This window comes from Mus pahari, chromosome 23 (genome assembly GCF_900095145.1).
Source record: "Mus pahari chromosome 23, PAHARI_EIJ_v1.1, whole genome shotgun sequence".
Classification (NCBI taxonomy): domain Eukaryota; kingdom Metazoa; phylum Chordata; class Mammalia; order Rodentia; family Muridae; genus Mus; species Mus pahari.
The window spans coordinates 8543172-8565406 of NC_034612.1; the positions used below are offsets into that span (position 1 = coordinate 8543172).

The 22235-nt window shown below is 47.8% G+C and overlaps 1 protein-coding gene across 3 annotated transcripts in view; it reads left to right on the plus strand.

The window, feature by feature from the left end:
- Window positions 1-22235, plus strand: part of Med13l (mediator complex subunit 13L) — a 221882-nt gene that overhangs the window by 157264 nt on the left and 42383 nt on the right. For all 3 annotated transcript variants that reach the window (XM_021222486.2, XM_021222487.2, XM_029533617.1), the window contains exons 5-13: window positions 6352-6497; window positions 9220-9414; window positions 9603-9791; window positions 12047-12212; window positions 14271-14375; window positions 17051-17782; window positions 18680-18905; window positions 20151-20256; window positions 20574-20698. In XM_021222486.2, coding sequence (XP_021078145.1) covers window positions 6352-6497; window positions 9220-9414; window positions 9603-9791; window positions 12047-12212; window positions 14271-14375; window positions 17051-17782; window positions 18680-18905; window positions 20151-20256; window positions 20574-20698 — 1990 coding nt within the window. The remainder of the gene's footprint in view (window positions 1-6351; window positions 6498-9219; window positions 9415-9602; window positions 9792-12046; window positions 12213-14270; window positions 14376-17050; window positions 17783-18679; window positions 18906-20150; window positions 20257-20573; window positions 20699-22235) is intronic.

Genomic DNA, 22235 nt, shown 5'->3' on the forward strand with positions numbered 1-22235 from the left:
CATTTGAAATGTAAATAAAGAAAATTAAAAAATAAATAAATAAATAAATAAAATTAAAAAAACAAAAAACAAAAAAAACCCTACAGAAATATTGTAAGAAGTTTTCATTTTAATCCCAGGTGTGGGTGCGGGGCGGCGTTGCAGCGGCTGGGTATGATCTGCCTCGTGCTCTAGCAGAGGTGTGGCTTTGCCAGCTGCAGATAGTTTTTACAATTGGATGACGTTTGGAATTTTGGAAAATTTTTAGAGGGTATGTAAATACTAGAACCCTGAGAAGTGGTTATTGGTCGTTCAGGGGCTCGGTTGCAGTTTGTTAGTAGTTATGCTCAAAGAAAAAAGAAATTAGGTTCACAGATCTCCGCTCTCCCTCCATCGTTCTTTATACCCTATCTAAGTGATAGGGGGTGAAACGGGGCAGTGGGAGTGGTAGAATAGGGTGGGGAAAAAACCCCACCAAGCAGCAAAGATGGGGTACAGGTCCCATGGTCAGGCCCGGGGAAGGACTAGCCAGGTATTTTTCTTATCATTCATTAATTGTTACATAGTTCAACAGTGAATTAAAACGAGGTCTGAACACTGAAACTAGAAGTGCATTTGGTAACACATACCTGTGGTCCCAGCTATTATGGAAGCTACAGCAGGAGGATTGCAAGTTCCAAAGCCAGCTGGGCTGAGGCACTGGGATGCGGTGCGGGACATAGCCCAGCACTGGGCTCACCCCAGGCTGTTCAAACAAGGAAGGGGGTTGGTTTCATCCTCTCCTCAAGACTCCACCCTCCTAACCAGTCCCACACCAGGCACAGTACCCTCAAGCTCACTTCCTTCCTAGGGCTCATCCACTGTGACAGTACTTACCTTAGTCTCACAGCCTGTCACTCCTCATGGGGAAGGTCCCCATCACACAGACAGCGAGTTGTGCAGTCCTTACCAAGCTGTGACCAGATGACCTTGTGTTTTAACCCAGAACTCCTGATGCTTCTTAGAATCTTAGAAAAATGGTAGAAATTTTTAGAAGGCAAAACCTGGAAGAGAAAATTATCACAAGGGAAATTAAATATTCATTCAGTCTCTGCTCCCATCAAGCCGGTCCGAGTGCCAGTCAGTGCGATGGCTCAGGACAGAAGCCCTCTGGCTGGGCCAGAGAAACACTGGGGTCCATATTTGGTCTTTACTTTGCTTTAAATGTTAAAGATGAGGAATGGACAGGCCAGTTTTTCTACCGAAAGAGCAGCAGCGCTAGCCCCAGGTGTGGTGCAGCTCTGTACCAGTGCTGAGTGTGCAGCCCAGCAGCGAGTGCAGCCCAGGAGTGAGTGTGCAGCCCAGGAGTGAGTGTGCATCCCAGCAGTGAGTGCAGTCCAGCAGTGAGTGTGCANCCCAGCAGTGAGTGCAGCCCAGCAGCGAGTGTGCAGCCCAGGAGTGAGTGTGCAGCCNAGGAGTGAGTGTGCAGCCCAGGAGTGAGTGTGCAGCCCAGGAGTGAGTGTGCAGCCCAGGAGTGAGTGTGCAGCCTAGGAGTGAGTGTGCAGCCCAGGAGTGAGTGTGCAGCCCAGGAGTGAGTGTGCAGCCCAGGAGTGAGTGTGCAGCCCAGGAGTGAGTGTGCAGCCCAGGAGTGGGTGTGCAGCCCAGGCGTGGGCAGTAGTCCTGCCAGAGGGGCTGCTGAACTAGTGAGGCTTCCCTGACTCCACACCCTTCCTGTTACACACTTGTACACTGCTTCTTCTGGACACAGGAACATGCTATTTAAAACACTGATATCGGGGGCTGGTAAGATGGCTCAGTGACTGCTGACTGCAGCACTGACTGCTCTTCCACAGGTCATAAGTTCAAATCCCAGCAACCACATGGTGACTCATAATCATCTGTAAGGGGATCCAATGCCCTCTTCTGGTGTGTCAGAAGGCAGTGACAGAGTACTCATATACATAAAATAAATAAATCTTAAAAAAACCAAACAACCCACTGATATCTAGGGACACACCCCAGTCTAAGGAGGCAGTGAAGGGCCTCCACTGCCTGCAGACCACAGTGCTGTATTTACCTGAATTCCTCTGAAACAAACTGTTTTGACAGCTTCTCTGTAGCTTCAGTAAAAAGATACTTTGAGGGAGTCCTGTGAACCCTGGTTAACAAGGTGCCCTCAGCAGCAGGGGCTGAAGTGTGCCGCAGCCTCTGAGTCTGGCTGTGCCTAGAGGGAGAATCTACTTTTATGAGAACAGTTCAATAAATTGTCTCATCAGTACCATCAAGGCACTTAGAATGACATTTTATGAACAAACTCCAGGTAACTATTTCAGCGTTTCTTGCTTATACTTTTCAGACACCATACACTTTTCTTAGATGGAAAATACAAAGGACAGACTTCACGGGGACTGGTTTGTGTGCTTCCCAGTGGCCGTTGTTTTTCTTGACTGTGACTTGAACAAAAGTCGGGGCTTAAAAGGTGGTTCCGTGGTTCAGAGTGCTCGCTGTGCAACCGTGAAGACCTGAGTTGTGATCCCAGCAGCAGCAGCAGAAGCTACTGTGGCCTTACACTCACTCTTGTGTGACAGCAAGGTGTATGTGTTGGCAGGCAGGGCTGGGACAGGAAGATGGAGGTGGGGCTTTAGAGGGAGTCACTGGCTGGAGGCACAGGGCAGAGTGCGATAGACAATAGGAGTACACACAGTTGTGTGTGAGAGAGAGAGAGAGAGAGACAGAGACAGAGAGAGAGAGAGAGACAGGCAGAGACAGAGAGACAGAGAGAGGGGAGCAGGCAGTTAGGAAAGGTTTCTAAAGTAAGAGAACTGAAGCTAGCAGCTCAGTTAATCCCACGGACTTTGAAGCTTCTACACCACCATCCTTCTGTCATCGGCTGCCTTCCTGCTTCCATTTTTCTTCCCCCTTCTCTCTTCTTGGGGCTTGTTAGGACACAAACCGTGTGAGGGGCAGAGGTGGCCCCAGAGTTAACCTTGCTGCCCTAGTTTGGGTCCACGCACCCACATGGAGGCTCACAGCCCTGTAGCTCCAGCTCCAGGTACCCACTGGCCTCTTCTGGCCTCCATGGACTGATGTACACACATGGCGGTATAGACTCACGAAGGCAAGCATAAGATAAACAGACTACAGCACCCCACCCTAGAGCGTGCATGTAACACCGTGTGCACTAGTTGTATTGGTACAGTCCCATGTTTTTACTGTTGATTCACAGATCTCATGTTACATACGCAGTACACCAGATGGCAGGGTCTAAGTGAACAGCCATGGATTTGAGCTAGCTAATGGGAGCAACATTGATTTCCAAGCCTGGTTGCAGCTGTGCCCTTGCGTAGAATGCCTTAGAACTCAGTTTTCAGCCTGTCCTTTCTGTAAGAGGAGGGAGGGCCTTTGCAGGAAATGGCCTGGATGGTACTAGTGTGCCTGCAGTGGGCACCGAGCCTGATGCCTGTGTGCATCCTTGGAGACAAGGGGTAAGTGGGTAACATCGCCAGGGAACTGTGACTTGGTTACCTGGTGAGATGACACAAGGCACCTTTGTCACTTTGCCAGTGCGGCCTTTCCCCCATTGTAGCAGTGCCACGGCTGGGGGTGCTTGTGGTTTGCTGAGCAGCACCTAACCAGAGGGTCGAATACAGACAGCATCAGAGCCAAAGAGGGCGCAATGAAGTACGACAGCAGCGAGAGGCAGGACCTGCCTGTTCTTACCTCAGCAGCTTTCTGTGTGCCAAATGGCAGATACCCAAAGATAAAAAGGCGATTGTGAATTACCTCCTTCACTCACCTCACGGCTTGTGGGCAAGTGGCTAGGTTTTACAGCACATTGTCTAACAGTGTAGTATAAGCAAACCGTGTGTGCGTGTGCGCGCACGCATGCACACACACACACACACACACACACATACACCCGACTGCTTTCTACTTGGTAGAAGCAGATACACTGTCTGCACTATTTCAGAACCTCTTTCTCCCTCAGAATAGTTTCCACTGCGTCAGGCTGTGCCCGCGTCAGGCTGATCGTGTAAGTGGTAGCAGAATGGAATCTCTGGAGGCAACAGTCTGTGCCTGCAGCTGCGTTGCACATGCCAGGGGCATCCTCAGAGAGGCGGTAAACCGGCAGCGGGGATGGCACCACCGCCTCTGACGGCTTCCTCCAAAGCTTGTTCTTTTCTTTTCTTTTCTGTTCTTTTCTTTTCTTTTCTTTTCTTTTCTTTTCTTTTCTTTTCTTTTCTTTTCTTTTCTTTTCTTTTCTTTTCTTTTCTTTTCTTTTCTTTTCTTTTCTTTTCTTTTCTTTTCTTTTCTTTTCTTTTCTTTTCTTTCTTTTTTTTTCCAGGCAGGGTTTCTCTGTGTAGCCCTGGCTGTCCTGGAACTCACTCTGTAGACCAGGCTGGCCTCAAATTCAGAAATCCGCCTGCCTCTGCCTCCCGGGTGCTGGGATTAAAGGCGTGCGCCACCACGCCCAGCAGCTTTTTTTTTTTTGTATTTTGTATTTTAATCAATAGTAAAAATAAGTGATTGGTCAAATCTTCTTCTTTTCCACTCGTGCTTCTCTGTTCTTTGTGGGGTGTGTGAGAAATGCAAGCGAATGCTATGTATGTGACATCACCCAACATTCCCTGTACACAGCTCACTTGGTAAACAAGTACATCTACTCTTTGCACTTACTCATCTTGTTGAGTCAAGCGGAGCTTTTGCCTCTGCTGTCTGTACACACACCTGCTCCTTGTTTCACTCTGGATCCTGCTTTGTGTTCTGAATTGCTTCCTTCACAACTTCCCTCCTGGGAGCCCGGGCCTGGTGCTCTGATTGCATTGTTCCCGTGCTTTCCTGCGGGCTTCTTGCAGGGTCAGGACCACCACCCACCAGTCCTTTAGCTCTCTGCCGGTGCTTCGTGCTTACTGGTGGGCAGCTGGGCGGCTTCAACTCCATGCAGTTGGTAGGAGAGCTGTGCTGTGCAGTGGTGACTCCCACCAGCTCCTATAAACTGTGGTATATTGAGAAAAGGGCTGTGGATGGGACAAGTCAGCCCAACCCACCGAGAGAAAGCTGATCCAGGGTCAGAAAAACTGCCTTGGTTCTGTCGTGGGCTAGGGAGAGTTCATGCTTCTAATGACTGTTTTTGTAAAGGACAGCCAGTCTTACTGTTGTATGCTTTAAATGTGTTCCTGTTTTTGTGAACTTGAAATTTAAATGCATGGATATGAACAAGTCTTTCTGAGCTTTTTTGGGGGGGAAAAATCCTTCCCAGATGAGCCACTTATTTTTTTTTTCCCCGTGTTGTGCTGAATTTCTACTTCTAAGGGCAAACGTGCCTTCTATTGACAGAACTTCACATTCCTAGTAAAGCACAAGCCCCCAGGGACTCGTGCTTCCCTTTGTGGTAGTGATGGACTTCTTTCATTTGCTGTAAAGCATTATGATTTTATTCTTGAAACAAGATTGCATTTTCTGAGGAGTGCTTCTGATATGCCCTGTTGTCATAGTGTGGAGGCCTCGTGAACAGGAGCCGCTTCCCAGAGGTGGCTGCGTCAGCGGTGTGGTTTTGGTTCCTAGGCAGTGTTCTTGAGGACACTTTGGGGAATGAGGGTGTATTACTGCTGGCTCAGGACCAAAGCTAACAACTTTGAAAGACTATGCCACGGTAGTAACTTTCACTTCCATGGCATGTCAGGAATCAGTACATAAATGAGAAGAATGTAAACTGTAAAAAGGGATGATATGATAGATAAACCTCCCTACCTCGAGGGGGGGACAGCGTCACCACGCCGTGGTGTAGGCACTGCTCTCATTCGGTTTTGTTGTTGTTTTGAAGTAGGATCTCTGAGTAGTTCAGGCTCACCTCAGCACCTGGGTAGATCTTCTGCCTCAGACTCCCCTGCTCAGATGACAGGCCTGTGCCAGCCTGCTCCTACCATTTCAGCCAGTTTTATTTAAGTTTATATAATGCTCTAACAAGCTGGGTGGTATTTTTACTACACTGTACCCCAAATAAGTAAAGCCGTCGTTGTCTCTACAATGGGTAGAATCTCGCTCCATTGCTTTTGATCTTGTCCGTAGTCCACTCTAAAAGTAATTCTTAAACTTTCCATTTCCTCCCTTACGGAGCTAACAGGTTGAGTGCTCACTGTGCAGGAGGCCCTGTGGGCTCTCTGGTCTCTGGCTGACAGGGGAGCTTCATGTGTGAATAGGCGACAGCCTCTTGAGCACCTGTGAGTGTTAAGAACACCTGCTGGGTTTTGACACACCATCGACTAGAGGCTGCTGTGTGTCCCCAGCAGATGAGGGGCATCTCTGCTGGGTGGCCAAGGGCAGAGTGGCATCCAGTGCTGCCCAGTGCTGCTCCCTGTCGCTGGTGAAAGTGTCCTGTTGTTTTTCTTTCAGTGAGCACCTGTCCTGTGCATTCACATTCTTCCTTCATGGAGAGAGTAATGTGTGCACAAGTGTGGAGATAGCTCAGCACCAGCCAATCTATTTGATCAACGAGGAACACTTACAGATGGCCCAGTCTTCACCTGCACCATTTCAAGGTCAGTCAGAGGCCACATGCTGCACTACGCACCAGCACCACCACATGCGGAGCTGCCTCTCCCTGTGGGGTGTAGTAGGAGGGGTTGGGGTACTGAGGTTGGGGGTAGGGTGGAGTGAGGTCTTGTAGGAGGGGTTGCTTGCTTCAGCAGGTGGTCTAAAGTAAGCGAGATCAGCTAATGACATTTCTCAGGTAAGCACATGTCTAACATGGGCTTGGTAAAGCTGTGTCATTTCCTTTGAAGCAAACTAAGATTGACAAGCATCGCAGGCCAGAGTCTCCCGTCTCCCAGCCATTGCGCACAGTGAATGAAGGGGCTGTGTTTGTGTCTGCCACCAAGGCTCTGCAGTGAAGTCACTGACAAAAGGTGGCTGCTAACAAGGAGAGCTGGCTTTCCGAGTCTCTTCCAGTGTACAGTTTTGTTAGTGATGTTACTGTCAGCATTGTTTTCTTTAATTGCACACTGTGGATGAGTATCTGGTTATGGTAGTCTCATCACTTTTTATCTTTATCTTTGAGCTAGAATAACTGTCTTTTGAGTCCACAAATCTATATCTTAATCTTAGAAATTCAGGATTTTCTATGAATAACAGTTTTGAAATGTTAAAAACCGTGAAAATAAATCTTACTGGTTCAGTTTGATTTATCATTTCTAAAAATGTATGGCTGGAAAAGACATGACATACAGAATGTAATAGCTTGTCCTCACATGGGTTCTCATTTATTAAAGAAATAATAAAGATAAGTCTACCTTAAGTGGGAGGGGCCTTGGATTCTTCTACCCAGTTCTCAGTTTTACCAAGAGATAGGCCTGCCACCCCATCACCATTGTTTACATTCTACTAGACTGTAAAAGCCAGGCAGCCGGGCAGGGCAGTGGTGGCATGCCATTAACCCCAGGACTCAGGAGGCAGAGACCAGTGGATTTCTGAGTTCAAAGACAGCCAGAACTACACAGAGAAACTCTGTCTTGAAAAACCACAGACATGCACACACACCTCAAAACAAAGAAGTATAAAATTCATGTAAAATTTAAAACAACCCAATTCTCAAAGTACAAACTAAGATACTGCACAGCATGTGCTAGTGTCAATGTTCAGATTTGTTTAAATACTGTGTTTGAGTTTGAAATGTGGAGGAACATCTGACATCATCTCCAGTGTTATCACTTAAAAGCCTTTATGATGATAAAAGGTCACAGAGAAGAGAAGTAGCTTCTAACCTTAGGTTAGGAGAGATTGTATTGGGAATAAAGGTCCCTAGAGACCACATCTTTTAAGTCAGCTTTGCCTCTCTTCCCCCATGTAATACATTACCCAACTGCTTTAAAAACTGGTAGCACACTTGAAAGAGAGTCTTTATATAACTCAGTAATATGGGAAATAAACAAACAGCAATAGAGAAGTTCTTTAAATGTTTTTAAAGTTGATCCAAAAAATAAAAAACAATAAAAAAAAAAAAAAGGCACCTGAAGCTGTGTGGGGGCACACAGGTGTGGGGGCACTTGCCAGTTGTCTCAGTTTTAGGAGGATAGAGGACTCCAGGTCATAGTGAATTAGAGGTAACTTTGGCTCTGTGAGATTTGTCTCAGAAAGCCAAAAGGGAGGTGGGGGAGATGGCTCAGTTAGTACCGTGCTTGCTCCCCAAGCATCAGAGCCTGAGTTTGCTTTCCAGCATCAGGTCAGAGCTGGAGAGGACATAACCTGTACCCTCAGCTCTGGGGCACCGAGCTTGGCAAATTCCTGGGTCTTGCTGGCCCGCAGGCAGTCTGGCCAGGTCTGCGGGCTTTGTATTCAGTGAGACACCTTGTCTCTCACAATGGTGGAGATCCAGGAAGGTGGTCTAGTGGGTAAGTTTCCCCTGATAAGCACTCTGAGCTTACCCTTGGGACTCAAGTGGCAGAACAGACTCCTGCAGACTGTCCTCTTACCTCCGTATGTGGACACACACATTAATTTAAAAGACAAAGATGCAGAGAGGAAGACCTCTGACATTGACCCTGGTCTCTAGACTCACGGACACACACATGTGTACACATAGACTACACATACATGCATGCACACACAGAGCCACAGGGAAATGGGGTGCTTCCCCTAGAAAGGATTATTCCAAAGACTTGTTTACAGGGCCACAGTGTAATAAGTGCCACGGTAGCCTTGTTTGCTTCTAATTCCACCAAAACAACCTTAGCTTCAAAGACTGAAAGGAAGCAGAACTAGTGTCAGCTCCATGCTGGAGTTCACGCAGCCTGAGCATGCTCATCACGCATTCCTGAAGATGCGCATCATGCTCTGGACATTAAGATCTGCTAGTAGGCATTTATTGTTGTTATTATATATTCTATATTACCTATTATTCTCTGACTATTGCATGTGTAGGGTTCTCAGGATCCACATCAGTGTTGAGTGCCAGGTCGGCCTGGGTGTCCATGCCCAATGTGCTGCTCATGTTGATCAGCCATTATCCATAGTTATGGATTTTAATGTGTAGTTGATTTATAAAGTATATAATGATAGAATAAAAAGTGTAATGGTATCCCAACTTGATATTTTAAGAAAATTGATGTAATTAAAATACGTATAAATAATTCTAAAGTAAATTTTGAAACCACACTGTGAAAGACTTAGGATATAAATCAATGGGCATGAAGCGTAGAGCTCTGTTATAACCCAAAATGACCAAATAGATAGGATTCTATGTGATACCTGTCTCTCCTTTCCTAGTACTGGTGAGTCCTTACGGCTTAAATGGCACGCTAACAGGGCATGCATACAAGATGTCCGACCCAGCCGCCCGCAAGCTGATTGAGGAATGGCAGTGTTTCTACCCAATGGTGCTGAGGAAGAGGGAGGAGCCTCGAGAAGAGGCTGAGCTGGGGTACGATGACGACTTCCCGGTGGCAGTTGAAGTCATTGTTGGTAAGAAAGTGTTTGCCTGGGGAACTGTGTTCTAGCTCCAAGGGCCCCTGCTTCCTGTCCCTTGTGCTGTCATGGTGACTCTGGGACACATGTTCAAGCAAGTGTGCTGTGGCAGGACTTCCTCTTCCCTTGACCTGCTCACCGCGTCAGTGTCTCAGCCTGGTCCTTGCTGTCATCTCTCCTCACAGGTGGCGTCCGGATGGTCTACCCTTCGGCTTTCGTGTTGGTCTCTCAGAATGACATCCCTGTTCCTCAGAGTGGTGCTGGTGCCGGAGGGCACGTCACAGTCGCACAGCAGGGGCTTGGTAGTGTGAAAGACCCCAGTAACTGTGGGATGCCTCTGACGCCTCCCACCTCCCCAGAGCAGGTGGTTATAGGTGAGTACGACCCAGCACGCCCCTGGGAAGGATTCCCGGATCACCATCAGCATTGCAGAATCCCTGAGGAAGTGGTGGAGATGGGCAAGGGGTAGAGTGTGAGAAGGCCGAGTGGCTGTGTCTCAGAGTTGTGCCTGAGCCACCTTAGTCTCTAGTCTATGGATCGTGTCGGTGCATTCCTTAGTTCTGAACACATATGTGTGATCTTGTCACTGGTCATGTCCATGTTTCTTTTTTTTTTTTTTTTTTTTAAAGATTTATTTATTACATGTAAGTACACTGTAGCTGTCTTCAGACACTCCAGAAGAGGGAGTCAGATCTTGTTGCGGATGGTTGTGAGCCACCATGTGGTTGCTGGGATTTGAACTCTGCACCTTTGGAAGAGCAGTCGGGTGCTCTTACCCGCTGAGCCATCTCACCTGCCCCCCATGTTTCTGTACATGAACAGGAAACTGTATATGAGTAGCCTGTTCCTGGTCTTTTATATAAAAACAGTGGCAAATACGATATGAACTTTGTGTCTCAGTGGCCAGATGCCTGAGAGAGACGCTGCTCGTAGGGAAGAGGGTTTGTGTGACTCCCAGCCACAGAGGAAGCTCCCTGTTGCTCGGCCGCATGCATTCAGAGAGGGCAGTATAGGAGTGGGAAGATGTGGGAGGCAATTCTCAGTCTCTTGTTGGATACAGAGTAAAGAGCGCACAGAGCAGGTGGCCAGGGCCAGGTTGCAGTCCTGAGGACATGTTCCCTAGGGTCCTGTTTTCTCCAGCAGGTCCCACCGGCCCTTTTACCACTGCTCAGTGAACTTAGAAGGGTTAATCCTTTGATTTAGTCAGAGTGAACTGTCTCTTGAGGTGCCTTACAGACATGATGCCCTGGAGGTGTTTCCTAGTCCAGTCACATGGACAGTCAGAGTAACCATCAGAAGAAGCCCTGGACCAGGGAGAGTTGGAACCTTTGCCTAGCGAACAGTCGCTACCCAAGGACAAGTATGCAGTGATTCTCTCTGCATTGTAAGAGAGTGTTAGATTAGCGTGAGGAGCTCTGAGTGGGCGCTGAGTCTCTACTGATCTGCTCTCGGAATTAAGCATTTCACAGTCCCCCAATTCCCCCAAATGGAGAGATTGCTTGGCTGCAGAGTAAACAGTTTGGTTCACTTTGTTGAGGGACAGGGCTCCTGTATTAACGCTCCTGGCTGGAGTCAGCCTGCTCTGGTTGGAAATCTACAAGCAGTTATGTGGTGGTGTCCGTAGTTCAGAGATGGCTTATGATATCAGGAAGCTGGGCATAGATTAGGTGCGAGTGTTTTATGTGTGTCACCTATGGGTCAGCTCGTTCTTCCCCAGAGCAGAGCGTTGGCATGTCTCTTCCAAAAACAGTTTGCCATTGATTGATTTTTATTATAACTAAATTGAAAAAGAAAATACTTCTTTATTTTTTGTAGTGATCATCAAAGACCCTCTCTGTCAGTATTTTGAATATTTTAAACTTTTGTCATTTTTAGTTTATATGATAGTGTATTAAGCCAAATAAGAGAGAGCCATGGAGTTGACTTTAGACTGGCCAGTGTCTGGAATGGGAATGGAAGAACTTCGGTCCCCCTGCACCGTCACAGTGGGTCTGGCCAGAAGGAATTGGTCAGCCATCAACGGGGACAGACTAACTGGACGCACTTGAGGGAAACATTCTTGGAGACAACCCCTTTCCGTGATTTAATGCTAAGCTCTGGTAGCTCACATTGGGAGTAAGGCAAGCAGTTCCAGACACCAGTGTGCCAATGAATTCTTTCTCTTGCTTGTGTACAGTGTGCCTTTATTACACAACTGTTTAGATGAGTGAGCACAGAGCTGCCTTTGCTGCTCGATCTGCTCCCAAATATACCGATTGTGTTTAGTTTCTAAACTCAGGACAAGTAATGAATGTTGCGTTTTTAATATTACAATTATGATCTCTTCCTTATAAGTGAGGTTGCATCTACATGGGGTGAGATGTTGCTGTGCAAGTCTTCCCAAGTGGTGTGCATGTTTATCATGTCTATTGCCTTAGGGAAAACACAGAGAATCCCACAGACCCAGGCTACAACTTGGTGTTGGTATTGGTTGGTATGTGTGGGAAGAGCTGTGGGGAGAATTCTCTCATCACTGCAAATAATGATGTTGCTGGGTGAAGAGACAGAGCTTCACAGATGTGAGTTTGGCAGCCTATGTTCCACAAGCACCCATGGCAGTCCCGATGCTCTAATTGTGCTTGCTTTCCAGGAGAGAGTGGAGGTGTGCAGAGTGCTGCCAGTCACCTCGGTTCCCAAGATGGAGGGATGACAACTATGCACAGTCCGAAGAGATCAAGGAAGACCCCTCCTAAGCTGCACAGTCACATGGTCCGTCGAGTCTGGAGGGAGTGCATCCTCAACAGAGCCCAGTCTAAGTACGTGCTGTGTACTGTGGTTGTCAGCTCCCTGACCGCAGGATGAAGAGGGAAAGTCAGTCACATGGACAACTGTGTGACCAAACCCAAAGATCTCCAAATTGTCATTTTTATGATTTAAGCTCAGTAGAATATGATATAAAACAAAGGTGCTATAAAGCAGAACATTGCTTTACCTGATTTAGATATTTTGGATCATTTTCAGGTTCTTGATCATATAAGAATTAACACGTTGTTGATGTGACATCTGCCAACAGGGACAGCTCAGAGCTTTACCCTGACTGTTAGGTGGCAGTCAGGGTCTGGACTTCTTTTTGTGCAGATTTCTGAGTGATTCCCGGTTACAGAGGGAAACAAACTTGGACAGTCGTGTTGGCCTTGGGTTTTTACCAGCAGTGCACGCCTGGACGATGCTGTGGTCCTGCCTTCTCTCTGTCTGCTTTATTTCATATTGTGTCTGTGTGTATGTATACACATGTGTGTCTGACTGTGTGAGCATGTGTGTATATCTGTGGATGTGCATATAGGTATGTGTGTAACTATGTATGTGTGCATGTGTGTCTGTGATATACACGTATGTGTATGTGTATGTGTCTGAATGTATGTGTGTGTCTGTCTTGTATGTCTATCTCTATGAACATATTTCTTGTACATTTATATGTATGTGGGTATTTTGTCTATACGTGTATGCCCAATTCTTACAGAGGCCAGCAGAGAAAATTAGATTCCTTGGAACTGGAGTTGTGGATGGTTGTGAACTAGTGTTCTGAGAACCAAACTCCCTGAGGCCTCTGCAAGAGCAGCCAGTGTTCTCAACCCCTTTGCCAACCGTCTCTCAAGCCCCTAATATTATTATTTTAAAAACAGGGCCTGTGGGGACCAAAAGAGGTGCTGGCTTCCAGCACATGGCATCATAGTGTACTGGGAACCAAACTCAGGTCCTCTGGTACCGACCAAGCACTCTCAAACACTGAGTCACCTCTGCAGCTTGTCATATGGGTACTTGTCTTACTAATAACTTTTCATTTAGAAATAACAAATTCTCCTAATAGAGCACTGTTCAGAGTTCTATGTGTGGGTTCAATAGCTGACCTTTGGGTCAAACTTTCAGCAAATTGATGTTAAATATTTACTTTCAGATGAATTGATTCTAGAATAGGCCACTGAAGATACACTAGACAAACTCTAAAATAATTGTATGGGAAATCATAGTCTAAGACTTGAAAACTGCCCCCAATCACTTAGAAAATATTTTATTTCCTCCAGAACAATTAGTACAAATACTTTTCCTCTGTCTTCACTGCCTAGATAGTATTTCAGTTAGGATTTCTTTCTCTCTGTCCTCGCTTTTACTCACAAGCAGCCTCTCACCTCTGCTGTTTGTGACAGACAGATCGCGTCCCTCTCTTACTGGGCCAGAGTAGGAGCCGAGGCTCCCAGGAAGGGAGAAAGGCTGTCTCAAGGATTCCCATGGGGCCACCCGGCAGGTCTGTGGCATCAGCTGCTGGGAGCGAGGGGTCGGTCGGAGCGTTGCCTCTTTTCTTGTTTCCAGCGGCTTGTTACTAATGACATTAAATGGGTTAGAACATCGCCTTTAATGTGGGCGCTTCCAGGGCGATTTACAGCATACCTGAGTATAATTTGTAGATGTTTTCTAACAGTAATTTTAAAATTCTTACATAATGTTAAATGACTTTGTGTTTGTGTGTGTGTGTGTGTGTGTGTAAAGGATGGGAGTGGGCAAGTTTGCATGTAAGTATGTGGTACTAGACTCAGGCCTTGCTCCTGTAGGCAGAAGTGACTTTCTAAAAGGCAGCAACAGGGTGGGTGCTGTCCGTGCTGTCCGTGCACGTGTAAGATGAGCTTGAGCAGGAGCATTTGAACTGCTTCTGGTATAGCAGACGGGCCGTGTACCTCCTCAGTTACTCTGAACTCCTTTATCAGCAGGATTCATGTTTATGTAAAAATGATTCACACCTGAAGGGAGAAAAGATGTTTTGTCTGTAGCAGAATGAGTTAGCGCATGTGTGTACAAAGTCACTTTTGTACCTTTCCTAGGAGGAGCCAGATGTCAACGCCCACTCGGGAGGAAGAGCCTGCTCACAGTCCTGCTGCCTGGGATTTTGTGGACCCAACCCAAAGAGTCAGCTGCTCCTGCTCCAGGTGGGTGCGGAAAAGCCGCGGCGTTGGCGGGGACAGTGCCGGCCGCGGCCGCCGCACGGACCGCTTCATCTCAGTCTTCCCTCCAAACGTCCTCCAGTACAGAAGGAAGGAATCTGTTGTCTCCCACGAAGTCGTGTTTCATCGCCAGGATTCAGAGTTCAGGACTGAATGTTGGCTGGCTGAAGTCAACAGAACTTTGATGAAGTGACTTTTGCCAGTGACCCTGAGTTCCTTTGTCTGGAGGATCTTTGTTACTGTTAGAGTCGAGGCGTTTGCTAACACCCCAAGAGCCATAGTGGTGTCTCAGTTGCTCGCGGTGTTTGCATGGCCCCTCCCCTTTCCACTGTTGACTTAGCACCACCACTGTGTGGTAGTACAGGACCTGTCTCACTGCCGTGGGCCTCTACGGCTTTTTTTTTACGATTTTTAGGGGAGGTAAACCTATCTCCTAGTTCAGCAGATAGTTATGACAGGCCTTGCTCTTCCACTTATGGGTCTAGAGTTCTAGAAGCATACATTTCTCATGTGCTTCCTCGCACCTTCCTGAATGAGGGTTGTCTGTTGAGAAGGCGATCAACTGTTCACTTCTTGACTCAGGCGTTCCTGAGTGAGAGTGGACTGACAAGGGGAGGGAATGCAAACTCTTTCCATCGACTTGGAGAAAAGAATGTTGACCCGTGTTCCTGCCTCCCTGGCCCCATACTCTTACCATGTGTTGTCTTAGTGGGCAGCCCTGTTCCCTCAGCCACCTAGATCATGCCTGGCCTGCTGTGGAGCTTCATAAAGGACTTTGTCCACTCGGTGTCCTCTCTGAGTTGATTCAGCTCGCCTCCTGTCTTAGGGCAGGCATAGTTTGCAGTAGCTGAATATCTATCTATCTATCTATCTATCTATCTATCTATCTATCTATCTATCTATCCATCCATCCATCCATCCATCTCTCTATCTGACTGACTCTTAGCTATAGGGAGTTGGAGGCGGGGCATACACCTTTAAAGGATGTGAGGTATAAACTATGGTCAGTTTGACTTGGGCCTTTTTTCTTTTTCCTGACCTTTTCTACAATCTAGATTTTTTTCTTGAAACATTGTTTTACTTATTAGTGTGACATTTAAAGAATTATTGTCATTTTTATTTAGTAAATAATGTTTTGTTCTCTGTGCTCTGGGATTGCTACTCTAGTTCTTAGCTAGCTTCTTATTCCCCAAGTCCTTCCTGTGTGGCTCCACCTTAGCTCTCCTCCTCCCACTGCTGGCCACGCCCCTCTCTAAGGTCTCTCTCCCCCTTTGTTCAGGCCAGGCTCCTTGGTAACTGGGGGTTTGGTACATGCTCTCTCAGTGCGGAGCACATTCCTGCTCTTAAACGTTGTGGAGCTGAAAGAGGCAATGTCAGAAGCTTACACAGTTACAACAAATCCTTTCTTTGAAGAGTCTGCGTAAGAACCCTGCCAGAAGATGAGTGCGGCTGCTTCTTTTGGGGAAAGTTCCAATGTGTGTATAAAAAGTTAGAAATGAACCCCTGGAAGACTGGAGAGGGGCGACCTGATTGCGGTGCCCTTGGTGCATGGAGCACACCTCTGCCCTCACTCTTCTTGATAGCCTTATTCAAAGTCAGCCTCTTTTTGCTTTTGCTTTTTTTTAATTATTATTATTATTTAGTTTTTAAACAGTTTGAGTGGAGTGTTTGCAGATTATCTACTGTAGGATTGCCAAATCGTATGGAAGGGCCTACTCCTCTCACTATTTAATGGCTGAATGGAACAGGGCGGCTATTCTTCTGTCCCACTAAACCATCCCATCGTGGCACACAAATCCATTTTACTGCCCATGAGGGCATCATTTAGTTCAGTGCAGCAGTAATTTAATTCCACCCAAGTGGCCTCAGAGTCACCGCTCACCACTGGAGGGCATGTAGTCTTCCTGGAGCGATTTACAGACGGAGAAGCAGACTGACTTGTTGTGGAACTTGGCTGCGCATAGTCAACTTGGCTTCATTTAGCGATCCTGACCAAGCCGTTCCTCAGGCCTGTGTTTGCCAAGCAGTGTGCACAGACGTGTATCCTCGCCAAGGTGCCGCGGGGCTCACACGCATGTGCATGCACTCAGAGCTCCAGCCCGTTCTCACATGTGCTTGAAGGTGACAGTTGTCCCATGCCCCTTCCCAGGCACACTCAGGGGCAAGACTGAGTAGGCCATGAATCCTGTCAGGCGCTCTGGTTTCTCTTGGCTTCACCATCTTCGGAGGATGGGGCACGGCGATTTTATCCCCAGTGTGCACTGTTACAAGTCAGTTAAGCCATTGCATATTCCCATCAGAGTCAGGATAGAAAATGAATGTCTCCTTTTGCCCTCTCTGCTCAGTTAGTCTCACAGTCTCCAGAGGCAGTGAGGGTAGGGTGTGCAGCTCCTGTCTGACCAGCAAGGTTTAGGGTGAGCAGGGTGGTAAGTTATATTTCGCATCAAGTCCACTTTTTTTTTACCTGCTTGACCTTATATGTGAGTGGTTCTTGACTTCCTGTCAGGCACTTTTATCTTAGTGCTTGTGAGCATATTGAATTCTGGAGCCTTTCAGAGGTGTCAGTCATCCCCTTAGCAGAGACGCTTGCTATGTGATGTCACAGTCCCGCCATTATCTGTACTGGGTGTGTGTTAACGTCACTTTAACTCTCATTGTAGGCATAAACTGTTAAAACGGTGTGCAGTAGGACCCAGCCGACCTCCTGCCATCTCTCAGCCAGGCTTCAGTGCAGGACTGCCATCATCTTCATCCTTACCACCCCCTGCTTCTTCCAAGCACAAAACCACAGAAAGACAAGAAAAAGGAGACAAGTTGCAAAAGAGACCCTTGGTGCCCTTTCACCACAGGCCCTCGGTGGCCGAAGAGTTATGCGTGGAGCAGGATGCGCCTGGGCAGAAGCTAGGGCTGCCAGGGATAGACGCCTCCTTGGAGGTGCCGAACACTCGAAAGTATGATAAGCAAATGGCCGTGCCTTCCAGAAATACAAGCAAGCAAATGAATCTGAATCCTATGGATTCTCCTCATTCCCCCATCTCCCCTCTGCCCCCCACACTCAGCCCTCAGCCACGAGGTCAGGAGGCAGAGAGTTTGGACCCACCTTCTGTCCCTGTGAACCCTGCCCTCTATGGAAATGGGCTGGACCTTCAGCAGCTGTCTACTATAGAGGACAGAACTGTCCTCGTAGGCCAAAGACTGCCTCTGATGGCAGAGGCCAGTGAGACAGCCTTGTACAGTGGGCTCAGGCCCTCACACACCGAGTCGTCAGACAGGTGGTGGCAGAGTTTTCGTCTCCCGTCCAGTGAGGATGCTGAGTTCCGGCCTCCAGAACTGCAGGGGGAGAGGTTTGACACTGCCCTGGACCTGAATCCCGAGAGCACGGCCCTGCAAAGGTGAGCCTGTCCTGGGCTGGGGATGGGGCGGGCAGCTTCGCCTCGCTCCCTCTGTGGGAGGGAAGGGGATGCACACCCACATTGTCCTGTCTTTGCTGTCTTTCTCTTTCTCTCTCTCTCTCTCTCTCTCTCTCTCTCTCTCTCTCTCTCTTTGTGCCCATGGGGAGTGTATGAGACTTAGCTATGTGATGGTGTTTATATGCTTGGCATTTTAGGATACACAGTATGGATCCACTTATCTGTTAAGTTTGTTAGTCCAGAGTGTAACTTGAAGAGACTTCCCATGTTGCACAGCCAGCTGTCTGGACGCTGTGTTCTCTGTGCCTGGGAGCCACTCACAGTTTTGACCCCCAGCGCAGGTGACCGACAAGCACCCTTGTGCTCATTTGCTGACTGAGGAGCCAGAGCTGGTGTCCTGGGAGTGTGTGTCTAGGAAGTGTGTGCCCAGGACCTGTCATTTCTGAAGGGTCTGGGCGTGGACTGACAAAGCTGCCATAGCTCTGCCTGATCATGCTTACGATCTTGAAAAACAAAAACACGATACTGGAAATGTATTAGTTTTTTCAGTGTTGAGGTTCAACTTCCTTTTAAATGCTAACTACTGGACTGGCAAGAAGGCTCAGCAGGCACGCACACTGAGAACCAGCACTGCAGACGGAGACTTTTTTGTCTGTGACATTTTTATGTCCACCATGCTGAGTCCACAGAAGCACTGGCGATGCCTGATGCTGAGTTTAATCCCCAGGAAGGAGAGTGCCAGCTCTCTGACCTTCACATGGTACATGTGCATGCACACACACAAAGCAAATAAAAAGAAATGTAAAAGTCACAGACTGCTTTGAAAAAGACAGTGTCACCTTACTTACTTATTCAATTGTCACTTATTTTCCCTTTTAGACTCTTAGCACAACCTAACAAGAGGTTCAAAATCTGGCAGGATGAGCAGCCTCAGGTGCAGCCTCTCCCCTTCCTCGACCCATCACCTCTGTCCCAGCAGCCTGGAGACACTCTGGGAGAAGTCAACGACCCATACACCTTTGAGGATGGTGACATAAAGTACATCTTCACAGCAAATAAGAAATGCAAGCAGGGGACGGAGAAGGACTCCCTGAAGAAGAGCAAGGTACCATTTCCCTTAGCCCAAGTCCGGCAGCCGAGGGGCTTGGCGTTTGCCGTGTGTGGAGGAGGGTCCTGAGGCAGAAGGTCTGAGGTAGTCCTGCCTGGTTGCTCTGTCCTCATACCCATGCTCTTGGTACTGCTGTGTGGAGCAGCATTCCGTTCCTCCATGTCATGGCTCACCTGTGTTCAGAGTCGGCCGAGCCTAAAGGAAGCTGTGTGTTCTCCAGGCTGTAGCTTATGCCGTGCATGGCTCCTCTCATGCTAATTACCGTTGGCCTGTGCTCCCTGCTTATGTCGTTTAAAGATTTTCCAAAATAGTTAGACTGTAAAGCAGAAAGTGTCGAGGGCAGTGTCTCTTCTTACGAAGTGCTTATGTTCACTGTGCTGAGAGCTGTGCCTGTGTGTTCTCTGACTCCATATCAGCACTGCCATAGCCTGTCAGTGGGGACCGCTCAGGTTCCATTGCCGTGAGAGTGAGTGCTGGGTGTGCCTGCCAGCAGCGGCAGCCATCAAAGGAAGCATTCTGGAGAGAGTAGGAAGGATGGCAATTAAAGAGGCTGATAGAGTCGAGGGGACAGTGTACAGGCAAAGAGGCTGATAGAGTCGAGGGGACAGTGCACAGGGAAAGAGGCTGATAGAGTCGAGGGGACAGTGTACAGGCAAAGAGGCTGATAGAGTCGAGGGGACAGTGCACAGGGAAAGAGGCTGACAGGGAAAGAGGCTGATAGAGTCGAGGGGACAGTGTACAGGGAAAGAGGCTGATAGAGTCGAGGGGACAGTGTACAGGGAAAGAGGCTGATAGANACAGGGAAAGAGGCTGATAGAGTCGAGGGGACAGTGTACAGGGAAAGAGGCTGATAGAGTCGAGGGGACAGTGTACAGGGAAAGAGGCTGATAGAGTAGAGGGGACAGTGCACAGGGTCTGTGTAGACCCAGAGCCTTGGGCTATCATTTAATGTCGGTACAAGTACTGAAGACAGCGTTGGATGCCAGGACAGGTCCTTAATAAGGTCCACCAGCATCCCCGAGTCGCTAAGAACACCTAGAGGGTTGAGAGAGCTGGGCGTTGTCGATTCTGTGCCATGCAGAGCAAGGGCCTGCCTTTGATGCCCTTTGGTTGCATAGACCATGGTTTCCCACACTGCTCATAACAGGTTCCATTTGACGCGCTAATTCTTTGTGTTCTCCCTCATATCCCACACTTTGGGTTGCTGTTCATGTGTTTTGTTTGGCTGAATTTATTACACAGTCAGAGGATGGATTTGGTACCAAGGATGTCACTACACCAGGTCATTCCACGCCGGTGCCTGATGGGAAAAATGCCATGTCTATTTTCAGTTCTGCTACTAAAACAGGTGTGTACATTGTTACTCCCTCACTTGGACTGTTGCTAAAGTAAAATGCAAAGGGAATTCCTCTCAAGTTCAGATTATGTTCCTAGTACTATAGCAGTAATTTGATCATAACTTTAATAGGTTTTTTTTTTTGGATTGTTTTTGGTTCATTTCAAAGCTGATAAGCATATTTGGAAATAATTGTGTCTAAATTTAAGTAGGACATAGGGAGGGAATTCCCAGCAGACCTTGTTCACCGAGGTCCAGTCCATGTCCTTCCCTGTCTCCCTCCCTCGTCTAGGAGCCTGCTCACCCTGTCCTTGCCTCCTCTCTCACAGATGTCCGGCAGGACAGCGCTGCTGGCAGAGCCGGCTCTGGGAGCCTTACCCAGGTGACAGATCTGGCACCTTCCCTGCACGACTTAGACAACATCTTTGATAACTCTGATGATGACGAGCTTGGGGTGAGTCTGCTGTAGTGGCACTCGTGAGACCCGCCATGCTTGGTCCCTCGTCGTTTCCTCGTAGTTGGCTTCAGTGGACTCGGGACTCTCCTTCTAGGAACTACATGGTTTCGAAAGGCTCCTGTGTTTGGAAGTTCTGAGTGCCGTTCACTAGTGCTGCTCTGTGTTGTACATTATTGTCCTCCATAGTTGTAAATATTAAAATCCTCCACCTTTATTTTAATAAATCCTCCTGAATATTATGGAAATACATTTTCCTTAGAGGAGGTTTTTCCAAATAATGTGCAAACTTTTCTTGACCTTCTAACCGAGTGGCAAGTGTATGGTCACAGTGCTGTGCTGGGAAGTGGAGTGTAGACTCAGGATTGCAGGGTAAGGGTGAATTAGAAGTCTTCGGAAGCTACCCGAGCTAAGAACCAGGAAGTTTGTGCGCTCCTCCTTTTGTCATCTCTGTCCCTGGGCAAACATTAGCACTCACTGTCTCTAGGGATACTACAGCTGAATAAGACACATTCTTTTCAAAGAACTTAGTTCATTTTTTTTTCATTTTCTTACTTAATCTTCCTCTCCATCTATTTTACATAAACTTTTCAAACAATTTGATTATCAGTTCTTTTGTAACAGGTAACCGATGTAATTAACAAATTGACATACTTGATTAAATTACTGGCTTTATGCTAAAAACACAAACCAGGTAAAACAGCCGACAAATGTATTGCTGGTGAGTTCAGCCCCACCCCAGGATCTAAGGATGCTGACCATTAAAGTGCAGGGCAGCAGTGTTTAAATCGAGGCTCTGGGTTAAGTAGGGATCAGAGTTCTAGCTTTAAATTCAGACGTGGCTAATCAACAGACCTGCGCACCCTCGGGTATATAGCTCCTGAGGATGAGGGAGGTAACATAGGCCTTGACAAATGGATTTGCCTGGAGATGGGGAAGACTGTGCGTCAGGAGGGGCGTGGCATTGAGTGAGTGTGGAATGAGCCCTGATTGGACAGCAGGGGGAAGCAGCTACCCCTGGGAACTGGCCAGCAGCCTGCCCATCTGCTCCCTCAGAGGGGGGCTCAGGAGGATCTTGGCCTTCCAGATCTTCCAGATCTCTGATGAGTGTGGAGCTTGGGGAAGCATGTGCACTTTCTTGTTTTTAAGTCCGAATTGCAGAAAACAAGAAATTTATTTGTTAAGAGAAGGGCACAGCAGTGACTAGGAGAGGTGACAGGAGAGGTGACAAGGAGAGACGACTAGGAGAGACGACAAGGAGAGGTGACAAGGAGAGGTGACAAGGAGAGACGACTAGGAGAGGTGACAAGGAGAGGTGACAAGGAGAGACGACTAGGAGAGGTGACGAGGAGAGGTGACAAGGAGAGACGACTAGGAGAGGTGAGGAGGAGAGGTGACAAGGAGAGATGACTAGGAGAGGTGACAAGGAGAGGTGACAAGGAGAGACAACTAGGAGAGGTGACAAGGAGAGGTGACAAGGAGAGACAACTAGGAGAGGTGACAAGGAGAGGTGACAAGGAGAGACGACTAGGAGAGG